This window comes from Mauremys reevesii, linkage group 3, assembly GCF_016161935.1.
Source record: "Mauremys reevesii isolate NIE-2019 linkage group 3, ASM1616193v1, whole genome shotgun sequence".
Taxonomy (NCBI): Eukaryota; Metazoa; Chordata; order Testudines; family Geoemydidae; genus Mauremys; species Mauremys reevesii.
In genome coordinates this window covers 130,101,868-130,127,436 of record NC_052625.1, presented here as the reverse complement: position 1 = coordinate 130,127,436, position 25,569 = coordinate 130,101,868, and the positions used below count along the sequence as shown (strand labels likewise).

Sequence of the window (25,569 nt, the reverse complement as noted above, 5' to 3'; positions counted from 1 at the left end):
TTTAACATTTTTAGAAGGTCTCTTTCTATAAGTCTATATAATATATGACTAAACTATTTTTGTATGTAAAGTAAATAAGGTTTTTAAAATGTTTAAGAAGCTTCATTTAAAATTAAATTGAAATGCAGAGCCCCCTGGACCAGTGGCCAGGACCCAGGCAGTGTGAGTGCCACTGAAAATCAGCTCGCGTGCCGCCTTTGGCACGCGTGCCATAGGTTGCCTACCCCTGCTTTAGATCAATCTGTCCTGTCTTTGACAGAATCCTAAAACATGCTACTTGGGTGTTTCCCTGCTGTTACTTGTTTTTAATATATCTTCTATGGAATTTATTAATACAATAAAAGGAAAGACCAGAATGTCTGACCAATTGCTGGAAAGAACATTGTTCTATAAGATCACCTAATTTAAAAAAAAAATGAATTGGGATTTTACTGAGGTAAAAACCAGTAATATCTTTCTTCTTCCCTTTTGTAATTCAAAGGGGGGGGAAAGGAACAATAGGTGCTGTTTAGAGTTAGGAGCTACCCTTCTAACCTTTGCAGCTCTTAAAATGCCTGCAGGTTTTTAGATGATGGCTTTTATACTTCAACTTTTGTGTATTTTTTTTTTTAAAAGAGTAATGGTAGGAGTACAATACCAAACTGCTGATAAACATGGAATAAAATTGGTGGAGAGGAAAGTTGGCTATTGACTCCTCTTAGTGGTCTCTCTTTTCTCTCCTCTCCTATATTGACACTTATTATTTATGAGGTTTTTAAAAAAGAGGGGAAAGTACTGCCTGAACTATAAAGCACTCAAACAGCCAATTGACCTTTAAAAGGTAGGCACACTGTCTATGGCTTTTTTTTTAAAACGTCCACCTCCCAAAAGAGCAGTAGTTTCTACATGAGTCTTGGAAAATATGTTCCATGCTGTTTTCTAAACCGTTCTTGAAGTAGTATTTTTCTTCCCACGCCATTTTTTAGAGAAGGGAGTCGGAGTATCCATTTCCAAAATCCTTTCCAGCTGAAAGAGATGGGGACAGCATATTGTACAACTAGGCCAGCTTGAGATAGTTGCTTTTTAGTTACTCTTTGAAATATTCCTTTCAAATATACTCATGCACAGTATAAAAAAACTGAGGCATGTCAGAAGCACGTATAGAGCACTTTTTGACACAGCAGAAATAATAATTTTCTTCTGTGTTTATACTCTTGACGTTTATATAGTGTTTAATCTTTTCAGAGCCCTGTAAAACACTAATGTACAAACACATCAATAGATGGATATGAATATTCTTAACACTCACACAATATATTAAGGTATTTAAAAAAGGCTGGGGAGGCAAAGTGACTCTTTTACCCCACTGTCTGTTGAAAACTAGGAATTGTGGTGCCTAAAAGGGTATTTTCACATATGCTAAAGCACTCATCCCCCATTGCCAACTCTTACTGAACAGACGTGGACATGTCAAGTTAGCCTTGAGCCCAGGACTCCTCAACAGTAGGCTGGCCCAGGAGCAGATTCTTTTCTCATGCTTTTCACTATATTAGTCTGTGAGTAGTCCCAGACTATCTGCAAAGTAAGCTACTACTCAATGTGAGTAAAAGTAGCAAAACAGACTAGTCCTATCCTTGTACATGATGCTTTATTCAGTGTAATATCAGGCAGGGTGTATGTGTTTAGAATACAATACTTACACTGATAACTTTGTTTTCTGATACTGGTATGATCTAAGGAGAGAAGGGGGTCACTTTTTTTGAAGTACTGATTTTCAGTGCAGATAAAGGTAGTGGAATGTAACAGTTTTAGGAATGTACACCTGTGAGTATAATAGGAAAGTATCTGTTTGTGTATTTTCACCACTGACATTTAGATCAAAGGTCCTCAAGGTGTTGCTGTAGTGAGAAAAGGGAAAGGGGCCATGCAGCTTACCCACCCTGACCTTTCAACTTGCTCATTGTTAGCAAGTTTTCACTAGAAAACCAGTCGCAACTCTGCTTGGTTTGGGATGACTTTTTTCAGGGATTTGCTTATTATGTATGTGTATTCAATTCAGGATGTGGCAGATTGAGGGCTGGTAAGTAATTAAAAGAGAAAAACTAGCAACAAAAACCTCTAGTCAAATATTGAAACTGATGCCTAATCTTTCAACGGAGTTCATTGACCTATTGTCAGAAGGACTTAAAACCATTTTGTTCAGAGGCAATGAACGTTACCACGGGACTAATGATGTTAGAAAGGCTGGTGAGTAACCTTTCACAAATATATGCAAGTTAAAACAAAATAGCTAAGGAGGAAAGAAACTAGCTTCTTGTATTCCAGTTTACTTACAACTTAAAAAAAACTATGCCAAAAAGGAAGAGGATTTTTTAGTTCCTTGCAGTTTAATTAAGCACAACTTTCAAACCTGGTCTTTGCATAGCTTCCTTTTCTTTTTCTTTTCTTGGATAATGGAGAAAGATGATCATGTGAGAGACATGGTGACACTCATCAAAACGTCTCTTTCCATTCTTTGAGTCATTGTACAGTATTTTAAAAATCAGATTAAATTAGAGTTAGGACAATATGGTTATAACCCTATTTAGTTTCTTTTGTTTTTATATCTAAACTATATTGGATTTGTGCTATTTAAATCTTTAAATGTTTGACCAATACTTCTCTCTGTCCTACTCAAACTTACTTTTTTAAAGCAGAGGCTTTACATATTTGTTTGTTATAATTTTATTATTTAGACACAGCTAATGTTTTACACTTCACTGTCAAATGTTTGCTTGCTATGATGGTATGTCTGAATGGATTTCTATAAGACATGAATATCTTACATTAGAATTGAGGTTGCCCTTGTCACAGTCATGAGTGATTTCCTTTTGGCATTACATCAGAGTCATTTGGCCATTTTGATCATGATGGACTTCTTGGCAGCTTTTGATATGATTTGACCAGGGTTTGTTGGATCAGCACTAGGGCCTTATCAACACTAGGAAATTTTAGGAAAAAATTCCTACTAAGTTTAACTGAACTAGTGGCAAAATTGTAGAAATCTTAGAAAATAAATCCTAGAGTAGACATGGCCTAAGGAAAACAGCTTGTGTGTCTGGAATTGTCTTCAAATGATTCAAGAAATACCTGGAAGGAAGGAGTCAAATAGTGGTGTAACACCACTATGTGTGTCATCACTCAGATATTTGAATTGCTGTTCTCAACCAGGATCTGCCCTACTTTCCATGCTCAATATATCTGAGATCTTTTGACACCTTTTCTAATCCATGTGTCTTTCCCCATGGACCTGCAAGTTCAGTCTCTGCTCTGATGAATTCCTGGACAATATTGCCTGCTGGATGCATTCAAGCCCAGAAAATCTGGAGTCTTGGGTAGGGACCAATGTTAAGATGCTTTTACTGAGGGGACTCTTTCAGAAATTGTGACTCAAATTAAGCATTTTAGTCTTACTTGTTCATACCCTTCCCATGGAAAGACATGTGTTGGACATGATTAGCAAGTGTTTGTTTCAGCTGTGCAGTGTGCACAGTGTGTGCCCCTATCTCATGACAACCTTGCAACAGCAACACGTGCTGGTGTGATCACGAGGCTGGATTATTGTAATTCCCATTTCAGGGCTTCTCCATTGTTCAGAAAGCAACAGCATGTATGCTCACTGGCTTGAGCTACTGTAATCTTATTATGCCAGCATTGGCTGCCTATGAAGTGGTGGGTTGACTTTAAGCTGGCACTACTGAGTGAATTTGTTTGTAGCCTTTAATATTGTAGGCCCTGGCTACAGTATATTCAAGAACAGCTTCTTGAGCCTTGGTCTGGTGGACATTTCTGTTAAGATACCACCCTGTTTAATGTATCTGAGGATAGGAGATCAGCCTTTGCTGTGCTAGGCCCTAGGGTGCTCATTCCACCCCAGAAATCCATCAGCTCATTCCATCTTTTTCCTTCCACCCCAGAAATCCATCAGCTCATTCCATCTTTTTCCATTACTCAGAACCTTGTTACTCCAAAGTTGAATTCCAGTTTAATCACTTCTGGCACTAATATACCTTTTCCTCCCCCTTTTGACCTTTTTCTTTTAGAACCTCTCCCGCATCTTTACTGTTTTTACCTACATTTTTAAAGGGTGGTGTTTTAATGTTCTATTATGTGTATGTAATAAAGCACGCACATTGAGGCACTTTGTAAGTTACTCCCAGGCAAACAAAGTCCTTTAAAAAAGCTTCTGTAAAAACAAAACAACTCTTGACTTCTCAAATGTTTTCCTAAAATTTCTTATGACTGCTAGTGACCAAGGCCTTGTACCACTATAGAACTATGTTGATTTGGGGGTGGGGGGATGGTTTTTTGTTTGTTTCTTTTAACCAAAATGGTTATACTAGTACATCCCCTTATGTGGACACAGTTATGTCACTATAAAGGTGTCTCATGCTTTATTCCTCTTTCCTTACGGCTTAACCTTTATACCAGTATAATTGCATCCACACTAGATGGCTTGTACCACTATGGTTAAAACAGTGTAATTTTGTTAGACAAGCCCTAAGAACTAACTTTTAGTTAGCCTAGCTGTACACTTCTGCAATTTCCAGTTACTGTGAGAGACTTGGCAATACCAGGGACTGCCAGGGCTACCACAACACTGCTATAACAGAGCAGGCATTTTAGATGAAGCAAGACCTCTTTTTGCACTATTTACATACAGTGACATTTTTCTTTCAGAGGAATGTGCCACTTATTATGTTTCATTCTTATGGTAATCAGCAAAAGGAAAAAACATGGCGGGGGGGGGGGGGTTGTGCCTTTTTCAACTTGTTTATTAGCTAAAGAAGGTCTAAACGTTTATGCTTGTGTGTTCCTTTTAAATAACAAAACAGTAAAGTTTTGTCTTCCTTGGTTTTGCTGAGGTGTTAGTGGAGGACCAGAGAACTAAAGTGGGAGATTTCTAAGCCTGTAACTGCAGGGTGAGAATTTTTAATCTTTTAATAATGAGATTTTATTATTTTGATCAGGAGTTTGAGTTAAATAAGTGACCAAAAAATCCAGACAAATGAAAACCAGAGTTTAAACAGTTTTATTATGAGTTTCTTCCTCTCTCAATTGCTCAGGTTTCACTTCCTTGATACCTGTGATGTCAAAAAGCAACAAAATATCCATTTATTCAGAGAGTCTTCCAGGGACAAAAAGATGGGCAATCCTAAATTTCTAATATGAAACTAAACCAGGAGAAAATACTCTTAAAAAGTATAAAGATGATTCAGGAGCGCGGCGGGTGACTGGGGCGGCGGCGGCTACTGCTGCTAGGTGCAGCCAGTGCTACTCCCGCGCGGCACCCCCAGCCCCCAGAGTAAACCCACCGCCACCCCGCGGCAGAGCAACAGGCCGGTGAACGCCCCCCGGCCCGGCCCGCCGCGGGGAGACCACGGGAGCGCGAGGCCCCCCGGGCAGCTGCCCCCCGCTGTGAGGCGGTGGCGGAGGAGGGGCGGGGCCGCCCGCGGGGATTTATAAGCTTTCTGGGGGCTGTGTCCCTCCTGGGGTGGCGCCTGCTTCCCCCCCCCCCCCCGCGGCTCGGTGCGGCGGCCGCCCCGCTTCCTTTTGTGCTCGGGGAGCGATGAGGCAAGGGGCTCCCTGCTCCCGGCAGCCGCAGCCTCCGCCTGCCCCCCGCGCCCCGCGGGCACCGCAGGTAAGTTCGGCGCGGAGGCCAGTGGCCAAGCAAGCGTGCGGGTGGGGCTGGTGGCACTGGAGCCCAGCCCCCCTCCTTCCCCCAACCACACCCCCCTCTCCCTGGCCAGGGGAAAGTCTCCCTCTCTCTCACGAGCTCTTTAAAACTTTCTGGAGCATCTGCCCCTTCCCAGCTTGTTCCTATTGTTTTAATACCCCCCACCCCCCTCCTGCCTCCTCGTCCTAGCATTGAAGCTGCCCGGGGCATGCTCCCCTGGGGGTCTTTCCCCCTCCAGATACACACACACACGCCAAACAACACCCCCCTTTGCGTTTATTTTTGGTTTCTAAGGGATTTCTCTCCAACCTGTCTGTAGGTATGTTTGTGTAACCAGACACCGAGAATAGCTGTCTGCGGGAGAATTAACTCAGTCCCCCAAAGCTTCGTTTGCATTCAATAGAGGTGTTTGTTTTTCAGGTTTAGACCTCCAGACGGGTTGAAGAAATCGCCCGAAAGGAACCACTTGGAAGATTTTGTTTCCTCCTGTGAAATCCCACTAGACTTGAGCAGGTGGGGGATCTGTAGGGGATATTTTTGTGGGGGGCTGTCTGGGGGGGGCAGGCGAAGGGAACTGGTCAGAGTGGGGAGATTCTGGGGTGGTTTTCCTGCTTTCTTCTGAATGCAGGGAAGATAGATCGAGACTCTTACTGTTGGTTTTTAAAAACAAATAATACAGATGCTGGCAGATCTCTTAGTTTTAGAGAAGTGGATTATCTCCAGGATTAACGTAAAATGTTGATGTTTGAGGAACTGCTGTTGCTCAACCCGTAAATAAAGTGGAGATGTTGACAGATTGTCTAGCCTCTGGTAAAAGAGAACAAAAACAGTCCATTTCTTAAAGGACATCAGCACTTGGGAGGGTGGAGGAGAGAGGAAGGAGTTTAACTATTAACTTTTATCTGGATTTATAAATGAGTTGAAACTCTTGTCACCGATGCTCTTTTATGTCTTTGCCTTTCCATTTCCCCCCTCGCACAAGATGGTGAAAGGCACATGAAAACGCTGATGCGCACATTAATTGGACAACGGGGTGATTTTATTGCTCACTAGTAAAAATAAATGTCACGGGAAAGTTGCTGTTTGTAGTTCAAACGGTGAGGAACTAGTCTGGACAAAAACTAGCAAAGTGGATGGTTGGATTCAAATTCTGCCCTGTTACATCTGGAGTTTGTTTTTATTTTTCTAGATCAGTCACTTGAAGACGCTGGAGGACGATTTGCAAAAAAGGTAAGACACGTTTTCACCAAAGATTAAAATTCAAGGTCATATCGTGTATTTGTCATGCAGCTGAGGCCCATTGTCTCAGCAAAACTCATATTTGTTCAACTGAACTGCTGATGAATGGGGTAATGCTGACCCGTTACTAGGCACTATTTGAACAATTGGGGTAATATAAAGTATTTAACAAACATGTCGTTTGTTTCAGTTATATACCGGGATGTATGTTAGAGCTGAGGAATTCTTCCTGTCCAAAGAGAATACACGTTTTCTTTAACAGGGACTCAAGAAGATGATGATGAAAACATGTTTTCATAGTTAGTTTTTCCATGTATGAAATTGAAGTCTAACTTCACACAATACTCAAGGTGTCTCAAATATAAACTTAATTTGAGTTTTGGTATAAACTGAAAGGAAATGGTTGTGCATAAAATACCTTCTTGATCGCAGCTTTACAATGGTCAAGACAACACTTTCTATAACTGTTGTAAATTGCGTGGTAACATCAATCTTGTCTTGATTTAAATTAAAATAGAAACAAATGTGTTATTTCTTTTGAGGCAACTTAATATAAACTTTTTTAAAGTAATAAACTGTAACAAAATAATTGGATTCACCAGGAGTTTTCTACTTTTCATAGGTTAGTCATTGAAAGCAAGAAGGTTTTTTTTTTGAGGGGGGGGAATTGACAAAGCAACTGTTTGTTTATAATTGCAACATTAACATAAACGAAACGTAGGACTACTATGTACACATGAATTTCAAAATGAGAGCCCCATCTTTATGGTTTCCCATTTTTTACTATTTAGGAAGATGGTTTCTTTTTTTTTTTTTTTTTTTACTGTGGTAGTTTTGTCTTTCTCCTCTCTGCCAAACGGAAACATAAGCAGTGAGCAGGACAGTTCATTCTCATCGTTTATTTTGAAAGAGAAGTTTGTATGGTATTTTCAGATCTGAGGGAGTTCCTCTCTTTCTTTGCCAGCAACAAGTGCGTTGATATACTGAGCTGAAGAACTTGGGCATAATGCCAACTCAAGCAATTTAAACGGCATGGTTATTAGTATCTATCCTATCCTTATCACACAGTAGTTGTCTTTAATAAACTGCATGTCCTTCCAAGTGATAATCGTGGCTGACAAATTAGTTCAAGTTTTAACTCTCTATTCCAAGTGAATTCTGTTTTAATCGATAAATGCTAAATCTTAATTCCACCAGAGCTATAAAACTTTGCAGAATACAGAGAGGATTTTGAGATTTTCTTACAAATAAGACATTGTGTTAATTTTCTTTTAAATTATACCATATTTACAATGCTTTGCCTCTAAACAATTTGTATTTCTACATTTGCAAGAGGTAGTTGTTACTGAATCCCACAAATTAATACTTAAAAAAGAAAATTAAAAGAGCAAATAATTTTGTTTAGAAAAATTATTTAAGCAGGTGTGATACCCCAAAACGTGAAACAAAATCTATAACTTTTGTAAAGTGTTTGTAGCTGGAAGTGATAATGAGTACAATCTACTATAGCAGCTTCACTTTGAATAACACAATTGCACAATCCATATTTAAAAAAAAAAAAACCCAGGGTTTATTTTCCTCATCAATCAGCTGGAAATGTCTTGTGTAAGAAACTATTAAATTTTCTAACTGAAAAAATAGTGAATTTATTTCTAGAAAGCAATTAATAAAATTTAAGATAAATATATATTTTCTTTGTATGATTCTAACCAATAATAAGCATTTTTTAAAACTCTAAAAGACTTAAGTGAGCTGTAATTTTTCATTACGCCTCATGTTACCTAGTAATTCCACAAGGAAAAATTACACATTAACATTACAATCCAATGTAAAAATATGTGAAAGGAGATGTATTAATACAATTAACTGTAAAATACAGAAATAACTGAGCATACCCTTAGGATATGAACATTTTATGAAGAGATTTATTACAGAAGAGCCACACTCTCAATTTGCTGATTCACGAACCTGCTAAATCTTGCCAAAAGCTTCAGTATCACTCATGTTCTCAGCAAACTGATAATAGCAGAGTGCTGTAGTAAGGTCTCATGTTTCTAAGTCTTCCTTACTTTTTCAAAATACAGCACAGTTACTATTATGCTTGGAAAGAGTCATAAATAGACAACTATTTTTTCAACATTAATGAACAAAACTACATTTCAGTAATGCTGTATACTTGATTTCATGTTTTATTAATTTGCAAAATTCACACCAGCGGCTAGAAGACAAATGCAACTTAGCAGCAATGGTCAATTAATAAAATTCATCAATTACTTCTCTACTAACTGTGTATTGATGAAAGACTCTTTACCATTATTTTACATTTTATTTTAAGCTGATCAATCATACATAGCCACAACAAATGGTACCATTCTAAATGTTAACTTTTTAAAAAGTGTAAATACAAAATATTAAGTAGTTGTTGTTGAAGTATTTTACACTGAAACACCTGGACCCCAGAAAATAGTGCAGAAAAAAGTAACTGGCATTGTGTAGCAGATATATGTATTTATTTATTTCTGTCATTAATGCTACTGATTCAGTTGTTCCAAATGATATTTAGAAAGATAATGGAAAATATTTAGGTACTGCATTTCCAGCTGAAACTTTGGATATTATGAGAAGTTGCTATTATTTTTTCACTAGAAGCATTAAAATTATGACAATGGTTTCTAGCCTTTTGGTGCTTAAGTAAATATTGTAGTAAATAACTATCACGGATATTTGGCTTCATTTTTTTGCAAACCTCTGGCAGCTAATTTAGTTTCATAGTTGGCATCCTTTTCTATTTTTTGCCTTGAATATTGGACAAAATGTTTGTTTCTATAGTTATTATACTTTTCAGTGCACGGATGTATGCTTAACCATGAAACCATGTGGGAACTGCAATTAAGAATTTTTGCACTATTGTTAATTCCTTCACCTTATTCAAGTCACTCTTAGGGCACATCTTCACTAACTGGGTCATATTAGAATCCATGTTCCATTCATGTTCACAGTCATATTCTAACATGATAAAAATGTCCAAAGACAAGGCTTTAAAGATCCTCTTCTGCAACGTCCTGTATGAAAAATGTGTCGTAAGTCCACAGAATCACACACACAATGAATTTTGATCCACAAAAATATATGTATGCATGCCTAAACTGAGTAATCACATTGCCATATCTCCATAAGTTGTGTTTTTCTGTTTTCGGTCTTCTCCCTTGTTTTCCAAGTCCATCACTTGCTACAGCTTACTATATGAACCATAGTTCTTGCTACTGTGAGGCAGTCCACTGAAGTCATTGGGACAATTTTTAATAATAAACAATACACTTGGTAGGGTTTGTAGAATGATTGGTCCTTATACTGTAAGATCTGCAGGGCAGAAATCTGTTTTTGATGTCTTTTCTGTAAAGTGCCTGGCACTCCTGAAGATGCTATGAAATGACAAACCTGAGCACATTATCAAGGTTTATATCTTTTATTAGTGCATATGCCTACAAAGCTATTTAAAGCAAAAAGAAAAATACTGTGACAAAGTGGCTCTAGCTAGGGCAAGATTTGCTTTAATTGCCATGGAATCCTTGATTCTAAATGAATCACAATTTTAATAGACAGTACCTTCTGTAAAGCTAGTGGGCTAGATCCTCAGCTGGTGTAAATCAGCATAGATACATTGAAGTCAGCAGAACTATGCCAATTTACACCAGATGATGTTAGTGTCCTTCTTGGCTTTAACAGTTTTCCTTTAATCTTCTTGCCACTTAAAGTTTTACTATGATCTACCCACATTCCAGAAGCATGGAAGAATGAAGACAGAATAACATTTTCCTTATTTCCCTCCTCCATTCAGCCTTTGGTGGCTTTTCTCTTATAATAGAATTTATGTTTTATTAATCATATATGTTGTAATCCATCTCAGAGCTCTTAAATGTACTTGTCCTCCTTAAAATCAGACCTTTTTAATAACACCTGAACAGAAGTGTTATATTTAGAAACATTCCAGTCTTGTCTAGCTTACCAGATGTAGGTGTGTTATAAATAGCTTCCTGATGATACTGCATTTGTGATTAAAGGTTCCTAAACACTGTTATTGGCAACCCTCTTATTAACTGTTTGTTTGATGTAAAGGAGTTTAGAAAGGGTGCCCCCCCCCAAATGACTTTACTCTGTTTGCCAAATTCTTGACACTTTTCTTAACCAGGCTGTAGTATCAGTACTAATAAGTTACAAATTTGAATCTGTACATCTTATGCATTAAGAATAGTAAGGACTACTTGGTCAGTAAAGTGGAGAAATAATTGTTTCTCTTTATCAGCTGGCTAATGAGCATTTGTGAGGGCACTGTTACTAAAATAGCTCATTTGCAACGGGTTAGGCTAAAGTTTTCTTTCCCTTTGAAAGTATAATATAATTTGGCAGATGGCTGCCTACATTCTTTTAACAGTTCTGTAAACAAAAATGTTCATTTTCTTAGCAAAATGAAGTATTACTACATGAAGTAGGTATTGTCTTTATACGGTTGTCAGAATTCATGGTTTTGGAGAGCAGAGTGAGTTTTGAGGATTTTGTGTGTGTGTGTGTATGTGAAAAAGAGGGCTGGGGGTAATAAAAAAAAATCTTCCCTTTTTTGAACATTTTTTTTTCCACCAACAGTTGGTGAAGGGGCACTGCATAAATATATATTTTTAATCAGCCCCCAGTTATTCCTGGGGTTTATAAACCATAATAACTTCAAGGGGAAAAAGTGTAACAAGATTAAGATATGGCCCAGATACAATGGTGATGAAGAGCTATATAAGTACTGTATAGATAGATAGATAAAGAGTTTGCATAATAGTAGATAGTAGATGCTCCGAGCAGATATGAGTGTACTTAGTGAGTTTCCTTTTTTAATTGACTAGCAATTTACTTTACCCATTCCAACTTTCCTATTCCATCAGAATTATAAAATATTAAAACTATTTACTATAATAAATGTTTAGCAAAATAATTTAATTTCACTAATATTTTATTGAAGCAAGAAATGTATGAAACTACAAAATTTCAACTGGCTTCCAATGGAAATACAAATAACCAATACTATGTGCAGGATTTATTTTCCCTCAGTCAAGTGTGATATGACACAGGCACAAGTACAGATTTCCCTTTTCATTCTTAGTGTTTTTTTTTTTACTAACTGAGTAGAAACTGTGCTGCAAAAGGCCACAAGAAGTTGCCTTTTTTTTTTTTTTAAACTTTTCACTGCATGTCTAGATTCAATGTTCTCCTGGTAATGTGGATTGCCTGTGAGATGAAATGTTCTGACTAAATTCTAAATTTAAGGGCAATGCTGTCAAATTGATCTTGAGTGGGACAGTTTAATGAATGTCTTCTTTTCAATCCATTGTACTTAATATCTGCTGAGGGGGGAGGCTTTCAGTCTTTCTTGCCTATTTTTTTCATTCAGTAAACACTTTGTGTGTTACTTTTTACCTCACTTATTCTTAAGGGGGCATTCGCTTCAATAGAACTATGACAGTTTACACCAGCTGAGGACCTGCCTCAAGATGTGGTACTTCATGGCTAAGGGTCCAATCCTGCTAACATTCACTTCCAATCAGGGGTGCTGGAACACTTTTTGTAGTGGGGGTGCTAAGAGCCATTGAACCAAACTCTAAACCCTGGATATAATGGAAACTACTTCAAGTCAGGGGTGCTGCAGCACCCCTGCACCCCTAGTTCCAGCACCTGTGCTTCCAATGAAATGATGCATGGGTAGAAAACATTTTATTGTAGGCCGAATTTGGCCCTTAGATTTTAGTCCAACAAAATTTCTAGACATCACAAAGGTGTAAGAAATAATTTGATATGAAAGTTTTGGTTATTTCATTATGTTCATGATTCTCTTGAACTTCTGTATGTTGTTTGGCATCCTCTAGCTAAAAGAGATCATGCTAATTATATAATTAAGGGGCATAAACTTGCATCATAAGTTTCTGTGCTGACAATGTGTCTTTTGGCTGTAAAAGGTTGCCTTGGGATTTAATATGTATACTGATAAGATAAACCACATCTTTGTTCAGTCCTTAAGAGTGTAACAGTAAGAAAACCGTAGTTGATGCAATGGAGAATAATTTCTATAACAATGATATGAATGCAACATTTTATGTAATTTGTGAAACTGCATGAATATAGAAAGATGTGGGAGACGTAGACATTTTGTGATTAATAGTGAAATTTCAAAACTAAAACAGAATTTTTGCAGAAAAATAGTATTTATTAAACTTAGAAATGATTAGGCATTTATGTAAATTTTGCCCACAGTCAAGCAGAATACTTCTGAAAGTTTTTTTAATTTTTGAAAGAACTTTTGAAGCTTCTTTTTAAAAGTGACAGAAGAAATTATACATATAATCCTAGATTGCTTTTTTTCTGCAATTATTTATTTAGGGATTGATCTTGTAGGCCTATATCATTTTACAAGCTAAGGGCATGACTCTGTAACACCTCCTACCCAGACAGTCATTCCTACATATTTAGCCTGTGCAAGGCCTACTCACATGCTTCTGTCTTGTAAATACTCAAGAATGAAATCCTGGCCCCATTGTAATCAATAGCAAAACTCTCATTGACTTCAGCAGGGTCAGAATTGCACTCTTAGTGCCTCATTCTGCAATCAGATCTGCATAAGGGGAAGGGTGCAGTCACATGGATCCATTCTTCTTCTTTCCCAGGACATTATGGAGATAACCAAACTTCTCAAAGACTTGCTTTTCTTCTTCTTCAGTCTTCTTCATTGCCTTATTTTCTTCTTCTGCAATTAAAGCTTTAATTTCCAAGGCTATGTCTATACTACCAGTTATGTTTGTATAACTTATGTCACTCGGGGGGTGGTTTATTCACACCCCTGAGCGACATAAGTTACATCAACATAAGCACTGGTGTGGATAACGCTATGTCAGTGGGAGAGCTTCTCCCACCGACATAGCTACCGCCACTCATTGGGAGTGGATTAATTACATTCACGGGACCATCAGCGTAGAATGGCTACACTAGAAGGTTCACAGTGGCTCAGCTGCATTGGTACAGCTGCACCATTGTAAGCTTGCTGGTGTAGACATACACCAAGAATTTACTTCTCTGAAAACCCATATTTCGGGCAGTTGTCTCCCTGGCTTATCTTTGCTGCATCCTCACTTCATCCAATGCCTGAGAAGCTTTTTCACCCTGATTATACAGCTCTGTCAGTCTGTTCTTCAGATGTGACTCCTTTTCTGGCCTCCTGCACCAGGTGGCTGGTGGTGCATGGCTTGTGGCTGGCCAGGCAGATGCAGCAGATGTGGCTGATGTGCTCCCGGCAGTAGAACTCTAGGAGCTTGTTGTGCTCCAGGCCCTTCCTCTGCTGAAAGTCCATCATGGGCAGGTGCAGCCGGTGACCCCTGAAAGCCAGACTCTCTTAGTGAAGCTTCAGGTGCTCCAGGCAGAAGGAGGCCATGAAGGTGAGGTAGGCCTTGGCAGCCACTGTCCCCAGACAGCTATTATAGGCTTAAGTCGCAGCCTTTCTTCTCCGTCTGACCACCAGCCTTGGAGCTGTAGAACTGCTCCAACACTTGGCACGGCATCATGTTCTTTAGATCCAGTAGTGGGATGAGGGCCCAACTTCTGTGATTTGAACCCAGTGGGACTATGCACAACCATAAAGTTATTTGGATGTGTGCTTGCAGGATCAGAGCCTTGCCTTGTAACTCCTTCCTTACTATTTCCAAGTGAAAGCACATCAGCTGCGTATGCTCCTGGCCCTAAAATAGCAGTTTTAAAAAAAAAACTTTAACTTTAGCGCCCTCATGACCAAGATAGAGTCTGCTCTGCAGGCAGCTCTGGCCAAGAGATGGCGCGCACAGGAATGCAGCAGGAAAAATCCCTTCCACCCCAGGGGCACCTGTTCCAAACCCCCCAGAGTGAACACCCACACCCACAGGAAAAGTACAATGGATATAACAAAGGGAGGTATTTATTTACAGAGGGAGGAGAGGAGAAAAATGACAAGGGGAGATATAGGTGGAGCAGTAGAACAGCATTGCAGCCAAACCAAGGCCCCACAGGCCCAGTGGTAGCACAGTTTGAAAGGGCAGACACCGAGCAATGTGTCTGCACACAGAGTTCAGGAGTCCTGGCCAAAGTTCCAGTCCAGTGGTGAGTCTTGAATGCTCCTGGTCATCTTCGGCGCCAACAAATCCCTCCGGTGTCCTCTTCTACTGCTCTCTGCAAAGCCACACAGACCGACCACCTCCCCACTTAACTAGCCAGCAGCCTCCCTCCTTATTCCCACTGCAGAGTCACAAGCCCCAGTATTCACAGCAGCTCTGGGCAGCAGTGATACTGGGTCCAGCTCTGGCCTGTCCTTCTTGAGCGATTCCTCCTGAGAACAGAGCTCCTCCTGGCTCCTGTCCTGGGGTGTCCCCAATCAGCCACCCTGTCCTCAGGCTTCAGGCAGGTTCTCTGCTGCTTCACTTTGTGAGGGCCTGTGGGCTGCAGCCCTTCTCTCCCCCAGAGCTCCAGAGCCACACCCCTGAGTTTCCCTCCTTTTTTTCACTGCTCCCCCTCACCCCTAGGAAAAATATTTAAAGGGGCCATGCTCTCTAAACCCCAGAAGGGGTTACATTTAGATCAGAAGTCAGCAACCTTTCAGAAGTGTTGTGCCGAGTCTTCATTTATTCACTCTAATTTAAGGTTTCGCATGCCAGTAATACATTTTAACATTTTTAGAAGGTCTCTTTCTATAAGTCTATATAATATATGACTAAACTATTTTTGTATGTAAAGTAAATAAGGTTTTTAAAATGTTTAAGAAGCTTCATTTAAAATTAAATTGAAATGCAGAGCCCCCTGGACCAGTGGCCAGGACCCAGGCAGTGTGAGTGCCACTGAAAATCAGCTCGCGTGCCGCCTTTGGCACGCGTGCCATAGGTTGCCTACCCCTGCTTTAGATCAATCTGTCCTGTCTTTGACAGAATCCTAAAACATGCTACTTGGGTGTTTCCCTGCTGTTACTTGTTTTTAATATATCTTCTATGGAATTTATTAATACAATAAAAGGAAAGACCAGAATGTCTGACCAATTGCTGGAAAGAACATTGTTCTATAAGATCACCTAATTTAAAAAAAAAATGAATTGGGATTTTACTGAGGTAAAAACCAGTAATATCTTTCTTCTTCCCTTTTGTAATTCAAAGGGGGGAAAAAGGAACAATAGGTGCTGTTTAGAGTTAGGAGCTACCCTTCTAACCTTTGCAGCTCTTAAAATGCCTGCAGGTTTTTAGATGATGGCTTTTATACTTCAACTTTTGTGTATTTTTTTTTTAAAGAGTAATGGTAGGAGTACAATACCAAACTGCTGATAAACATGGAATAAAATTGGTGGAGAGGAAAGTTGGCTATTGACTCCTCTTAGTGGTCTCTCTTTTCTCTCCTCTCCTATATTGACATTTATTATTTATGAGGTTTTTAAAAAAGAGGGGAAAGTACTGCCTGAATTATAAAGCACTCAAACAGCCAATTGACCTTTAAAAGGTAGGCACACTGTCTATGGCTTTTTTTTTTTTTAAAACGTCCACCTCCCAAAAGAGCAGTAGTTTCTACATGAGTCTTGGAAAATATGTTCCATGCTGTTTTCTAAACCGTTCTTGAAGTAGTATTTTTCTTCCCACGCCATTTTTTAGAGAAGGGAGTCTGAGTATCCATTTCCAAAATCCTTTCCAGCTGAAAGAGATGGGGACAGCATATTGTACAACTAGGCCAGCTTGAGATAGTTGCTTTTTAGTTACTCTTTGAAATATTCCTTTCAAATATACTCATGCACAGTATAAAAAAACTGAGGCATGTCAGAAGCACGTATAGAGCACTTTTTGACACAGCAGAAATAATAATTTTCTTCTGTGTTTATACTCTTGACGTTTATATAGTGTTTAATCTTTTCAGAGCCCTATAAAACACTAATGTACAAACACATCAATAGATGGATATGAATATTCTTAACACTCACACAATATATTAAGGTATTTTAAAAAAGGCTGGGGAGGCAAAGTGACTCTTTTACCCCACTGTCTGTTGAAAACTAGGAATTGTGGTGCCTAAAAGGGTATTTTCACATATGCTAAAGCACTCATCCCCCATTGCCAACTCTTACTGAACAGACGTGGACATGTCAAGTTAGCCTTGAGCCCAGGACTCCTCAACAGTAGGCTGGCCCAGGAGCAGATTCTTTTCTCATGCTTTTCACTATATTAGTCTGTGAGTAGTCCCAGACTATCTGCAAAGTAAGCTACTACTCAATGTGAGTAAAAGTAGCAAAACAGACTAGTCCTATCCTTGTACATGATGCTTTATTCAGTGTAATATCAGGCAGGGTGTATGTGTTTAGAATACAATACTTACACTGATAACTTTGTTTTCTGATACTGGTATGATCTAAGGAGAGAAGGGGGTCACTTTTTTTGAAGTACTGATTTTCAGTGCAGATAAAGGTAGTGGAATGTAACAGTTTTAGGAATGTACACCTGTGAGTATAATAGGAAAGTATCTGTTTGTGTATTTTCACCACTGACATTTAGATCAAAGGTCCTCAAGGTGTTGCTGTAGTGAGAAAAGGGAAAGGGGCCATGCAGCTTACCCACCCTGACCTTTCAACTTGCTCATTGTTAGCAAGTTTTCACTAGAAAACCAGTCGCAACTCTGCTTGGTTTGGGATGACTTTTTTCAGGGATTTGCTTATTATGTATGTGTATTCAATTCAGGATGTGGCAGATTGAGGGCTGGTAAGTAATTAAAAGAGAAAAACTAGCAACAAAAACCTCTAGTCAAATATTGAAACTGATGCCTAATCTTTCAACGGAGTTCATTGACCTATTGTCAGAAGGACTTAAAACCATTTTGTTCAGAGGCAATGAACGTTACCACGGGACTAATGATGTTAGAAAGGCTGGTGAGTAACCTTTCACAAATATATGCAAGTTAAAACAAAATAGCTAAGGAGGAAAGAAACTAGCTTCTTGTATTCCAGTTTACTTACAACTTAAAAAAAACTATGCCAAAAAGGAAGAGGATTTTTTAGTTCCTTGCAGTTTAATTAAGCACAACTTTCAAACCTGGTCTTTGCATAGCTTCCTTTTCTTTTTCTTTTCTTGGATAATGGAGAAAGATGATCATGTGAGAGACATGGTGACACTCATCAAAACGTCTCTTTCCATTCTTTGAGTCATTGTACAGTATTTTAAAAATCAGATTAAATTAGAGTTAGGACAATATGGTTATAACCCTATTTAGTTTCTTTTGTTTTTATATCTAAACTATATTGGATTTGTGCTATTTAAATCTTTAAATGTTTGACCAATACTTCTCTCTGTCCTACTCAAACTTACTTTTTTAAAGCAGAGGCTTTACATATTTGTTTGTTATAATTTTATTATTTAGACACAGCTAATGTTTTACACTTCACTGTCAAATGTTTGCTTGCTATGATGGTATGTCTGAATGGATTTCTATAAGACATGAATATCTTACATTAGAATTGAGGTTGCCCTTGTCACAGTCATGAGTGATTTCCTTTTGGCATTACATCAGAGTCATTTGGCCATTTTGATCATGATGGACTTCTTGGCAGCTTTTGATATGATTTGACCAGGGTTTGTTGGATCAGCACTAGGGCCTTATCAACACTAGGAAATTTTAGGAAAAAATTCCTACTAAGTTTAACTGAACTAGTGGCAAAATTGTAGAAATCTTAGAAAATAAATCCTAGAGTAGACATGGCCTAAGGAAAACAGCTTGTGTGTCTGGAATTGTCTTCAAATGATTCAAGAAATACCTGGAAGGAAGGAGTCAAATAGTGGTGTAACACCACTATGTGTGTCATCACTCAGATATTTGAATTGCTGTTCTCAACCAGGATCTGCCCTACTTTCCATGCTCAATATATCTGAGATCTTTTGACACCTTTTCTAATCCATGTGTCTTTCCCCATGGACCTGCAAGTTCAGTCTCTGCTCTGATGAATTCCTGGACAATATTGCCTGCTGGATGCATTCAAGCCCAGAAAATCTGGAGTCTTGGGTAGGGACCAATGTTAAGATGCTTTTACTGAGGGGACTCTTTCAGAAATTGTGACTCAAATTAAGCATTTTAGTCTTACTTGTTCATACCCTTCCCATGGAAAGACATGTGTTGGACATGATTAGCAAGTGTTTGTTTCAGCTGTGCAGTGTGCACAGTGTGTGCCCCTATCTCATGACAACCTTGCAACAGCAACACGTGCTGGTGTGATCACGAGGCTGGATTATTGTAATTCCCATTTCAGGGGCTTCTCCATTGTTCAGAAAGCAACAGCATGTATGCTCACTGGCTTGAGCTACTGTAATCTTATTATGCCAGCATTGGCTGCCTATGAAGTGGTGGGTTGACTTTAAGCTGGCACTACTGAGTGAATTTGTTTGTAGCCTTTAATATTGTAGGCCCTGGCTACAGTATATTCAAGAACAGCTTCTTGAGCCTTGGTCTGGTGGACATTTCTGTTAAGATACCACCCTGTTTAATGTATCTGAGGATAGGAGATCAGCCTTTGCTGTGCTAGGCCCTAGGGTGCTCATTCCACCCCAGAAATCCATCAGCTCATTCCATCTTTTTCCTTCCACCCCAGAAATCCATCAGCTCATTCCATCTTTTTCCATTACTCAGAACCTTGTTACTCCAAAGTTGAATTCCAGTTTAATCACTTCTGGCACTAATATACCTTTTCCTCCCCCTTTTGACCTTTTTCTTTTAGAACCTCTCCCGCATCTTTACTGTTTTTACCTACATTTTTAAAGGGTGGTGTTTTAATGTTCTATTATGTGTATGTAATAAAGCACGCACATTGAGGCACTTTGTAAGTTACTCCCAGGCAAACAAAGTCCTTTAAAAAAGCTTCTGTAAAAACAAAACAACTCTTGACTTCTCAAATGTTTTCCTAAAATTTCTTATGACTGCTAGTGACCAAGGCCTTGTACCACTATAGAACTATGTTGATTTGGGGGTGGGGGGATGGTTTTTTGTTTGTTTCTTTTAACCAAAATGGTTATACTAGTACATCCCCTTATGTGGACACAGTTATGTCACTATAAAGGTGTCTTATACTTTATTCCTCTTTCCTTACGGCTTAACCTTTATACCAGTATAATTGCATCCACACTAGATGGCTTGTACCACTATGGTTAAAACAGTATAATTTTGTTAGACAAGCCCTAAGAACAAACTTTTAGTTAGCCTAGCTGTACACTTCTGCAATTTCCAGTTACTGTGAGAGACTTGGCAATACCAGGGACTGCCAGGGCTACCACAACACTGCTATAACAGAGCAGGCATTTTAGATGAAGCAAGACCTCTTTTTGCACTATTTACATACAGTGACATTTTTCTTTCAGAGGAATGTGCCACTTATTATGTTTCATTCTTATGGTAATCAGCAAAAGGAAAAAACATGGCGGGGGGGGGGGGGGTTGTGCCTTTTTCAACTTGTTTATGAGCTAAAGAAGGTCTAAACGTTTCTGCTTGTGTGTTCCTTTTAAATAACAAAACTGTCAAGTTTTGTCTTCCTTGGTTTTGCTGAGGTGTTAGTGGAGGACCAGAGAACTAAAGTGGGAGATTTCTAAGCCTGTAACTGCAGGGTGAGAATTTTTAATCTTTTAATAATGAGATTTTATTATTTTGATCAGGAGTTTGAGTTAAATAAGTGACCAAAAAATCCAGACAAATGAAAACCAGAGTTTAAACAGTTTTATTATGAGTTTCTTCCTCTCTCAATTGCTCAGGTTTCACTTCCTTGATACCTGTGATGTCAAAAAGCAACAAAATATCCATTTATTCAGAGAGTCTTCCAGGGACAAAAAGATGGGCAATCCTAAATTTCTAATATGAAACTAAACCAGGAGAAAATACTCTTAAAAAGTATAAAGATGATTCAAGACAAGAGAATGATGCTAAACCCAAACCCATTTTATCCATTTCATGGACTTTGCTATATTCTAAAGGAGTGCACAATAAAAGTTATTTTTAGACTTAAATACATACAGTTGGATTTTTCTCATTAAACAATAAGAGTAGAGTGACACACATTCAAGAAATGTCTCTGCCTCATTTAAACACCCTACCTTATCAAAACTCCATTTCCATGAATGATGGATCTTGGCTCTTGATGGGAGAGTGAAGTATTAAATTACCTTATTTTCATGTGCTAATGAAGTAGAATGTGGCTTTAGGGGGTTTCTTTTCAGTGAGGTAGCCTGTTTGGTTATGCACATGTCGCCTTCTTATGTTTCCTTCCATGTCTCTGTCTACACTCAAATGGTGGTCTTAATGGGTAACAGTGGCTAATCAGTCTGCTTGACAACAAACCTTGGCCCTCTTCAGCTCAGCAGGAGAAGCACTGGCCTGTAATTAGTGGAGTCATCAAACCAACTGCTTGGCTCAAAGTGATTTCTTCTGGCACCTCTTACAACAACAACTTTATATGCAGAAAATCTGACGTTTTTGCTTAATTTTTTTACATACCACAGAGCTAATGTAGACTGTTAAATCCACAGCATAAATGGCAGGCTTACTATACAATACATCTGAATAGCTGCACTAGGAAGTGGAAATATAAGGCTTAAGTGTTGGCAAACATTGATATTGAAAGTGCATGTGTATTTCTGACTGAGGCTCAAATGATAAAATCAAGAGTTTTAAAATTCTTGTAACACTGACTTCAATCCAGATGAGGTGAGTACTGTAGTCCTGTTGAGTAGTAAGACTCAGATCCTGTAAAAACTTAAGAATCTACCTAAGTACCTTTACTTCCATGAGTAGTGCCAGTGAAATCTATGGGACTACTCAAATACTTAAAGCTAAGTATGTATTTAAGTACTTTGCTGGAACAAGACTGAGTGCAGCAACTTTCAGGATTGAGGCCTAAGCCCAGTGGCAAGTTCTGATAGTACTCTATAACAAAGGTTAACATAGTTACTGAGGAAAACAGTGGGGTTTTCTTAGCAACTGTATGCTAGGAACTGTTATGTCAGTCTTTACCACAAGGGATGATGGGGGGGGGGGGGAATAACTACTCTGGAATTACTCATTGCCAGTTATGAAGGTGAATTGGCAGAAAGTGATGAATTTCCCTTTCCTCCTTCACAAGAAAAAAAAAAGGGAACAGGGAAAACTTTAGAAAGTACATGGCAACCAATATCCAAGTCTGGATTTTACTCATTTGAGTTCTAAAGAAAGTGAGGAACTCGATAGCTGAGCTACTGACAAAATAGGTAATATAATTAGTAACATACAGTAGAACCTCAGAGTTACAAACACTTCAGGAATGGAGATTGTTTGTAACTCTGAACTAAATGTTATGGTTCTTACAAGTTTACAACTAAACATTGACTTAGTATAGCTTTGAAACTTTACTATGCAGAATAAAAATGCTACTTTTAACCATCTTAATTTAAATGAAACGAGCACAGAAACAGTTTCCTTATCTTGTCAAATCTTTTTAACTTTCTCTCTTTGTTTTTTAGTAGTTTACATGTAACACAGTACTGTAGTGTATTTGCTTTTTGTTGTTGTTTTGTCTCTGCTGCTGCATGATTGTGTACTTCCAGTTCCAAATGAGATGTGTGGTTGACCGGTCAGTTCGTAACTCTGATGTTTGTAACTCTGAGGTTCTACTGTACACCTTTTTGAAGATTTGCTAAAGATTATACTGTAGCTGACTGAGTCTCCAATACCAATAATTAAAGATAGCTAGTAAGTAGAAAGATGGAATGTAATAGTAGGGACAGATGAGCATTTCTGTAAGAGCAAATCATGCCCCTAATATGTTGGGATTCTTTAAAAGGACAAACAAAAAGAAAAGGGGAACAATAATATAATTTGAGACTTTCAGAGATCTGTTGATAGTGTTATGAAGGACTACTAAATAAATGTAGTAACTATAGGATCAGCAGAAAATACCTGTAATGGATTAAAAACAGGTTAAGGGATAGGAAGCAAGTAGTAACAGTTATCCTATTCTCAGCATTGAAGGAGGTAACTATAGAGAGTGCTGTAAGGATCTGTACTAAGAATGGTGATCAGTATGTTGAAGCAGATGCATCAGTGAAGAGCACCTTAGATAACTCATGTTGGAAGGAACCATTTACATTATTTTTTCCCCTTTCACAAACAGAACAAATTCTGTGTTCCACTATGACTTCTTTGCACCACTTTTAAGTGCAAAAGGCCATAAACCCAGGAGAATGGTCCCCGGAATCTGATATAGGGGAGATTCCCACCTTCCTCCTATTCCCCTCTACAGGGGGAATTCCCAAGTGGTATAGAACCTGCGTATCAGTTCTGTGCTACCCCATAGGAGCATTCCTGGTAAAATGGGATGTCTCTAGAGCCCTGCTGAACTCTGGCTATCAGAATGACCTTGTTGGGTCAGAAGCAGCTGGGCACAAGCTAGAGTAACCCTACCATCCCCTGCATAGCTACTTTTGCCCACCCTTTCCTGCACTGAGTGGAACTCAGCCAGAACAGGGTATCTGGTCTAATATCTTAGCATGGACTCAGATTATTCTATATCAAACTGTTTGAGAGTACTTGTGATACACTAGGTGAAAACAAAGACAAATGTCTAAGTGGACTATCTCCTGACTTGAAAAAAAAATAAACTATTTCTGGACACTACTGGGTTCTGATTAGTTATAATGACTCAAGAGAGAATTATCATTAAAGACAGCTTACTGAAAACATATCAATATGTAACAAGATCTTGTATTAAATTAAAAGGACACTGTCAATATAAAATCTGCATCCTTAGCTTTCATGCACTTACCTGTTTTACAGATAACACCTTATTTTACAAAAACTGAAATTTAAAAAAATTAATTTACTGCTGCTGTTCAGGCTGTTTAATTTACCTTTTGCATTTTTCTCAATTTGGATAAAATTCTGCTAAAGTATACATTTTGCTCCTGTCAGTTTCACTTTCTGGTCCTCAGACACTTAGCACAATGCTTCAGTATTTGGGTTGCATACACTGCAGGGATTGTTTACTTTACAAATGATTCTACTGGAATTAAAAAAAATATGACCTTTTACAGAATATGAAATGGATTGAAAGTTTTAACACAAAATCTAAACTTTCCACCAATTGTCACCACAACATTCATTTTTAAAAAAGGGGGATAGGTCCAGATCCACAGAATCCCAGTTTTGGCTTCCCTGTGATCCACAGAACTCCTGCTCTGAACCCTGTAGGTGCCTAGACTCACTCAGTGCCTAAGTTTTCAAAGTAAAAGTTTCCTCGATGCTTATGTTTCTGCCTCTGAGCATGCACACTGCTGCCTCCCTCTAGGCATCTAGATGCCTCTTTCTTGCCTCAGCCCCAGAATGATTTACAAACTGGGAAAGATAGGCAATCAGTCACCTAAGGGCATGTCTTCACTAGTAACGTGGCAGCGCTATAACATGGCTGTATAGTCACGGCACCAGCAGTGGGGAAGAGCTCTCCCAGTGCTATTTAAAAAAACAAAACAAAAAAACACTTCCACGAAGGGAATAGCTCCCAGCACCGGTGCACTGTCTACACTGGCACTTTACAGCGCTGAAACTTGCAGTGCTCAAGGGGGTGTTTTTTCACACCCCTGAGCGAGAAAGTTGCAGCACGGTAAAGTGCCAGTGTAGACAAGCCTTAAGTCATGTGTGCGGCCTGATCCAGTAGGTGTGCTCAGAAGACACCTAGCGGGTCAGTCCCCATTCAAAATCTGGCCAGAGGCGGCTCTAGGAATTGCGCCGCCCCAAGCAGGATGGCACGCCACGGGGAGCACTCTGGCGGTCGCCGGTCCCGCGGCTCCGGTGGACCTCCCGCAGGCACGCCTGCGGATGCTCCACCGAAGCCGCGGGACCAGCGGACCCTCCGCAGGCATGCCTGCGGGAGGTCCACCGGAGCCGCCTGCCGCCCTCCCGCAGCACGCCGCCCAAAGCACGCGCTCTGCGCGCTGGGGTCTCGAGCCGGCCCTGGAGGTGGCAGTGGGGCCCATCTTGCACCTTTAAGCCAAGTGATTAGAGCACTTGCCTGAGATGTGAGAGATCCAGGTTCAATTTCCTGCTCCCTGCCAGAGCAGGAGAAAAGGTATCTGAACTAGCCCCCCCCCCCCATCTCAGCCCCCCTGTCTCAGGAGAGTGCTTTAACTATAGGGCAATGGACTATTCTGGTGTGGGGCTCTCTTGGTCTCTCCTCTTGCATCCGTTCCACTGTGGATGAATAACGAAAGAGTGATGTGAGGAGAAGGACTGGATCCTGGGTCTTCCACGTCCTGGGTGGGTGCCCTAACCATTGGGCCATAGTCTCTCCCTCTTTCTCTCTTCTCTGTTATTAGCCCAGAGATTGAGGGTGAGGAGAAGAGAAAGAGAGATTGATAATGACTGACTCTGTAGCCCAGTGTTTAGGGCACCCACCTAGGATGTGGGAGATACCAAATCAAATCTTTTCCCCCCTTCTCTGAGAAGCAGGAATTGAATATGGGTCTCCCATATCCCAGGCCAGTGCTCTAATCAGTGGGCTAAAAGTTATAAAGTGGGTGCCTTCTCCTCAGACATCCAGTGTGAAGCAAGGCAGG

General features: G+C 39.5%; 1 protein-coding gene across 4 annotated transcripts in view; it reads left to right on the top strand.

Moving 5' to 3' along the window:
* Nucleotides 1-5,609: 5,609 nt before the first annotated feature.
* The window catches only part of PRDM1 (PR/SET domain 1), a 123,943-nt gene continuing 103,983 nt past the window's right edge, over nt 5,610-25,569 (top strand). The window contains exons 1-3 of one of the 4 annotated variants that reach the window (XM_039532884.1): nt 5,610-5,659; nt 6,116-6,208; nt 6,885-6,925. Coding sequence is in view for 1 of the 4 variants with exons in the window: in XM_039532882.1 (XP_039388816.1) it covers nt 17,865-17,882 (18 nt within the window). In the remaining 3 variants the exon portion in view is untranslated. Of the gene's footprint in view, nt 5,660-5,932; nt 6,015-6,115; nt 6,209-6,686; nt 6,793-6,884; nt 6,926-17,850; nt 17,883-25,569 lie in introns of those variants that run through there. The other 3 variants (XM_039532883.1, XM_039532888.1, XM_039532882.1) reach the window with 3 other exon arrangements.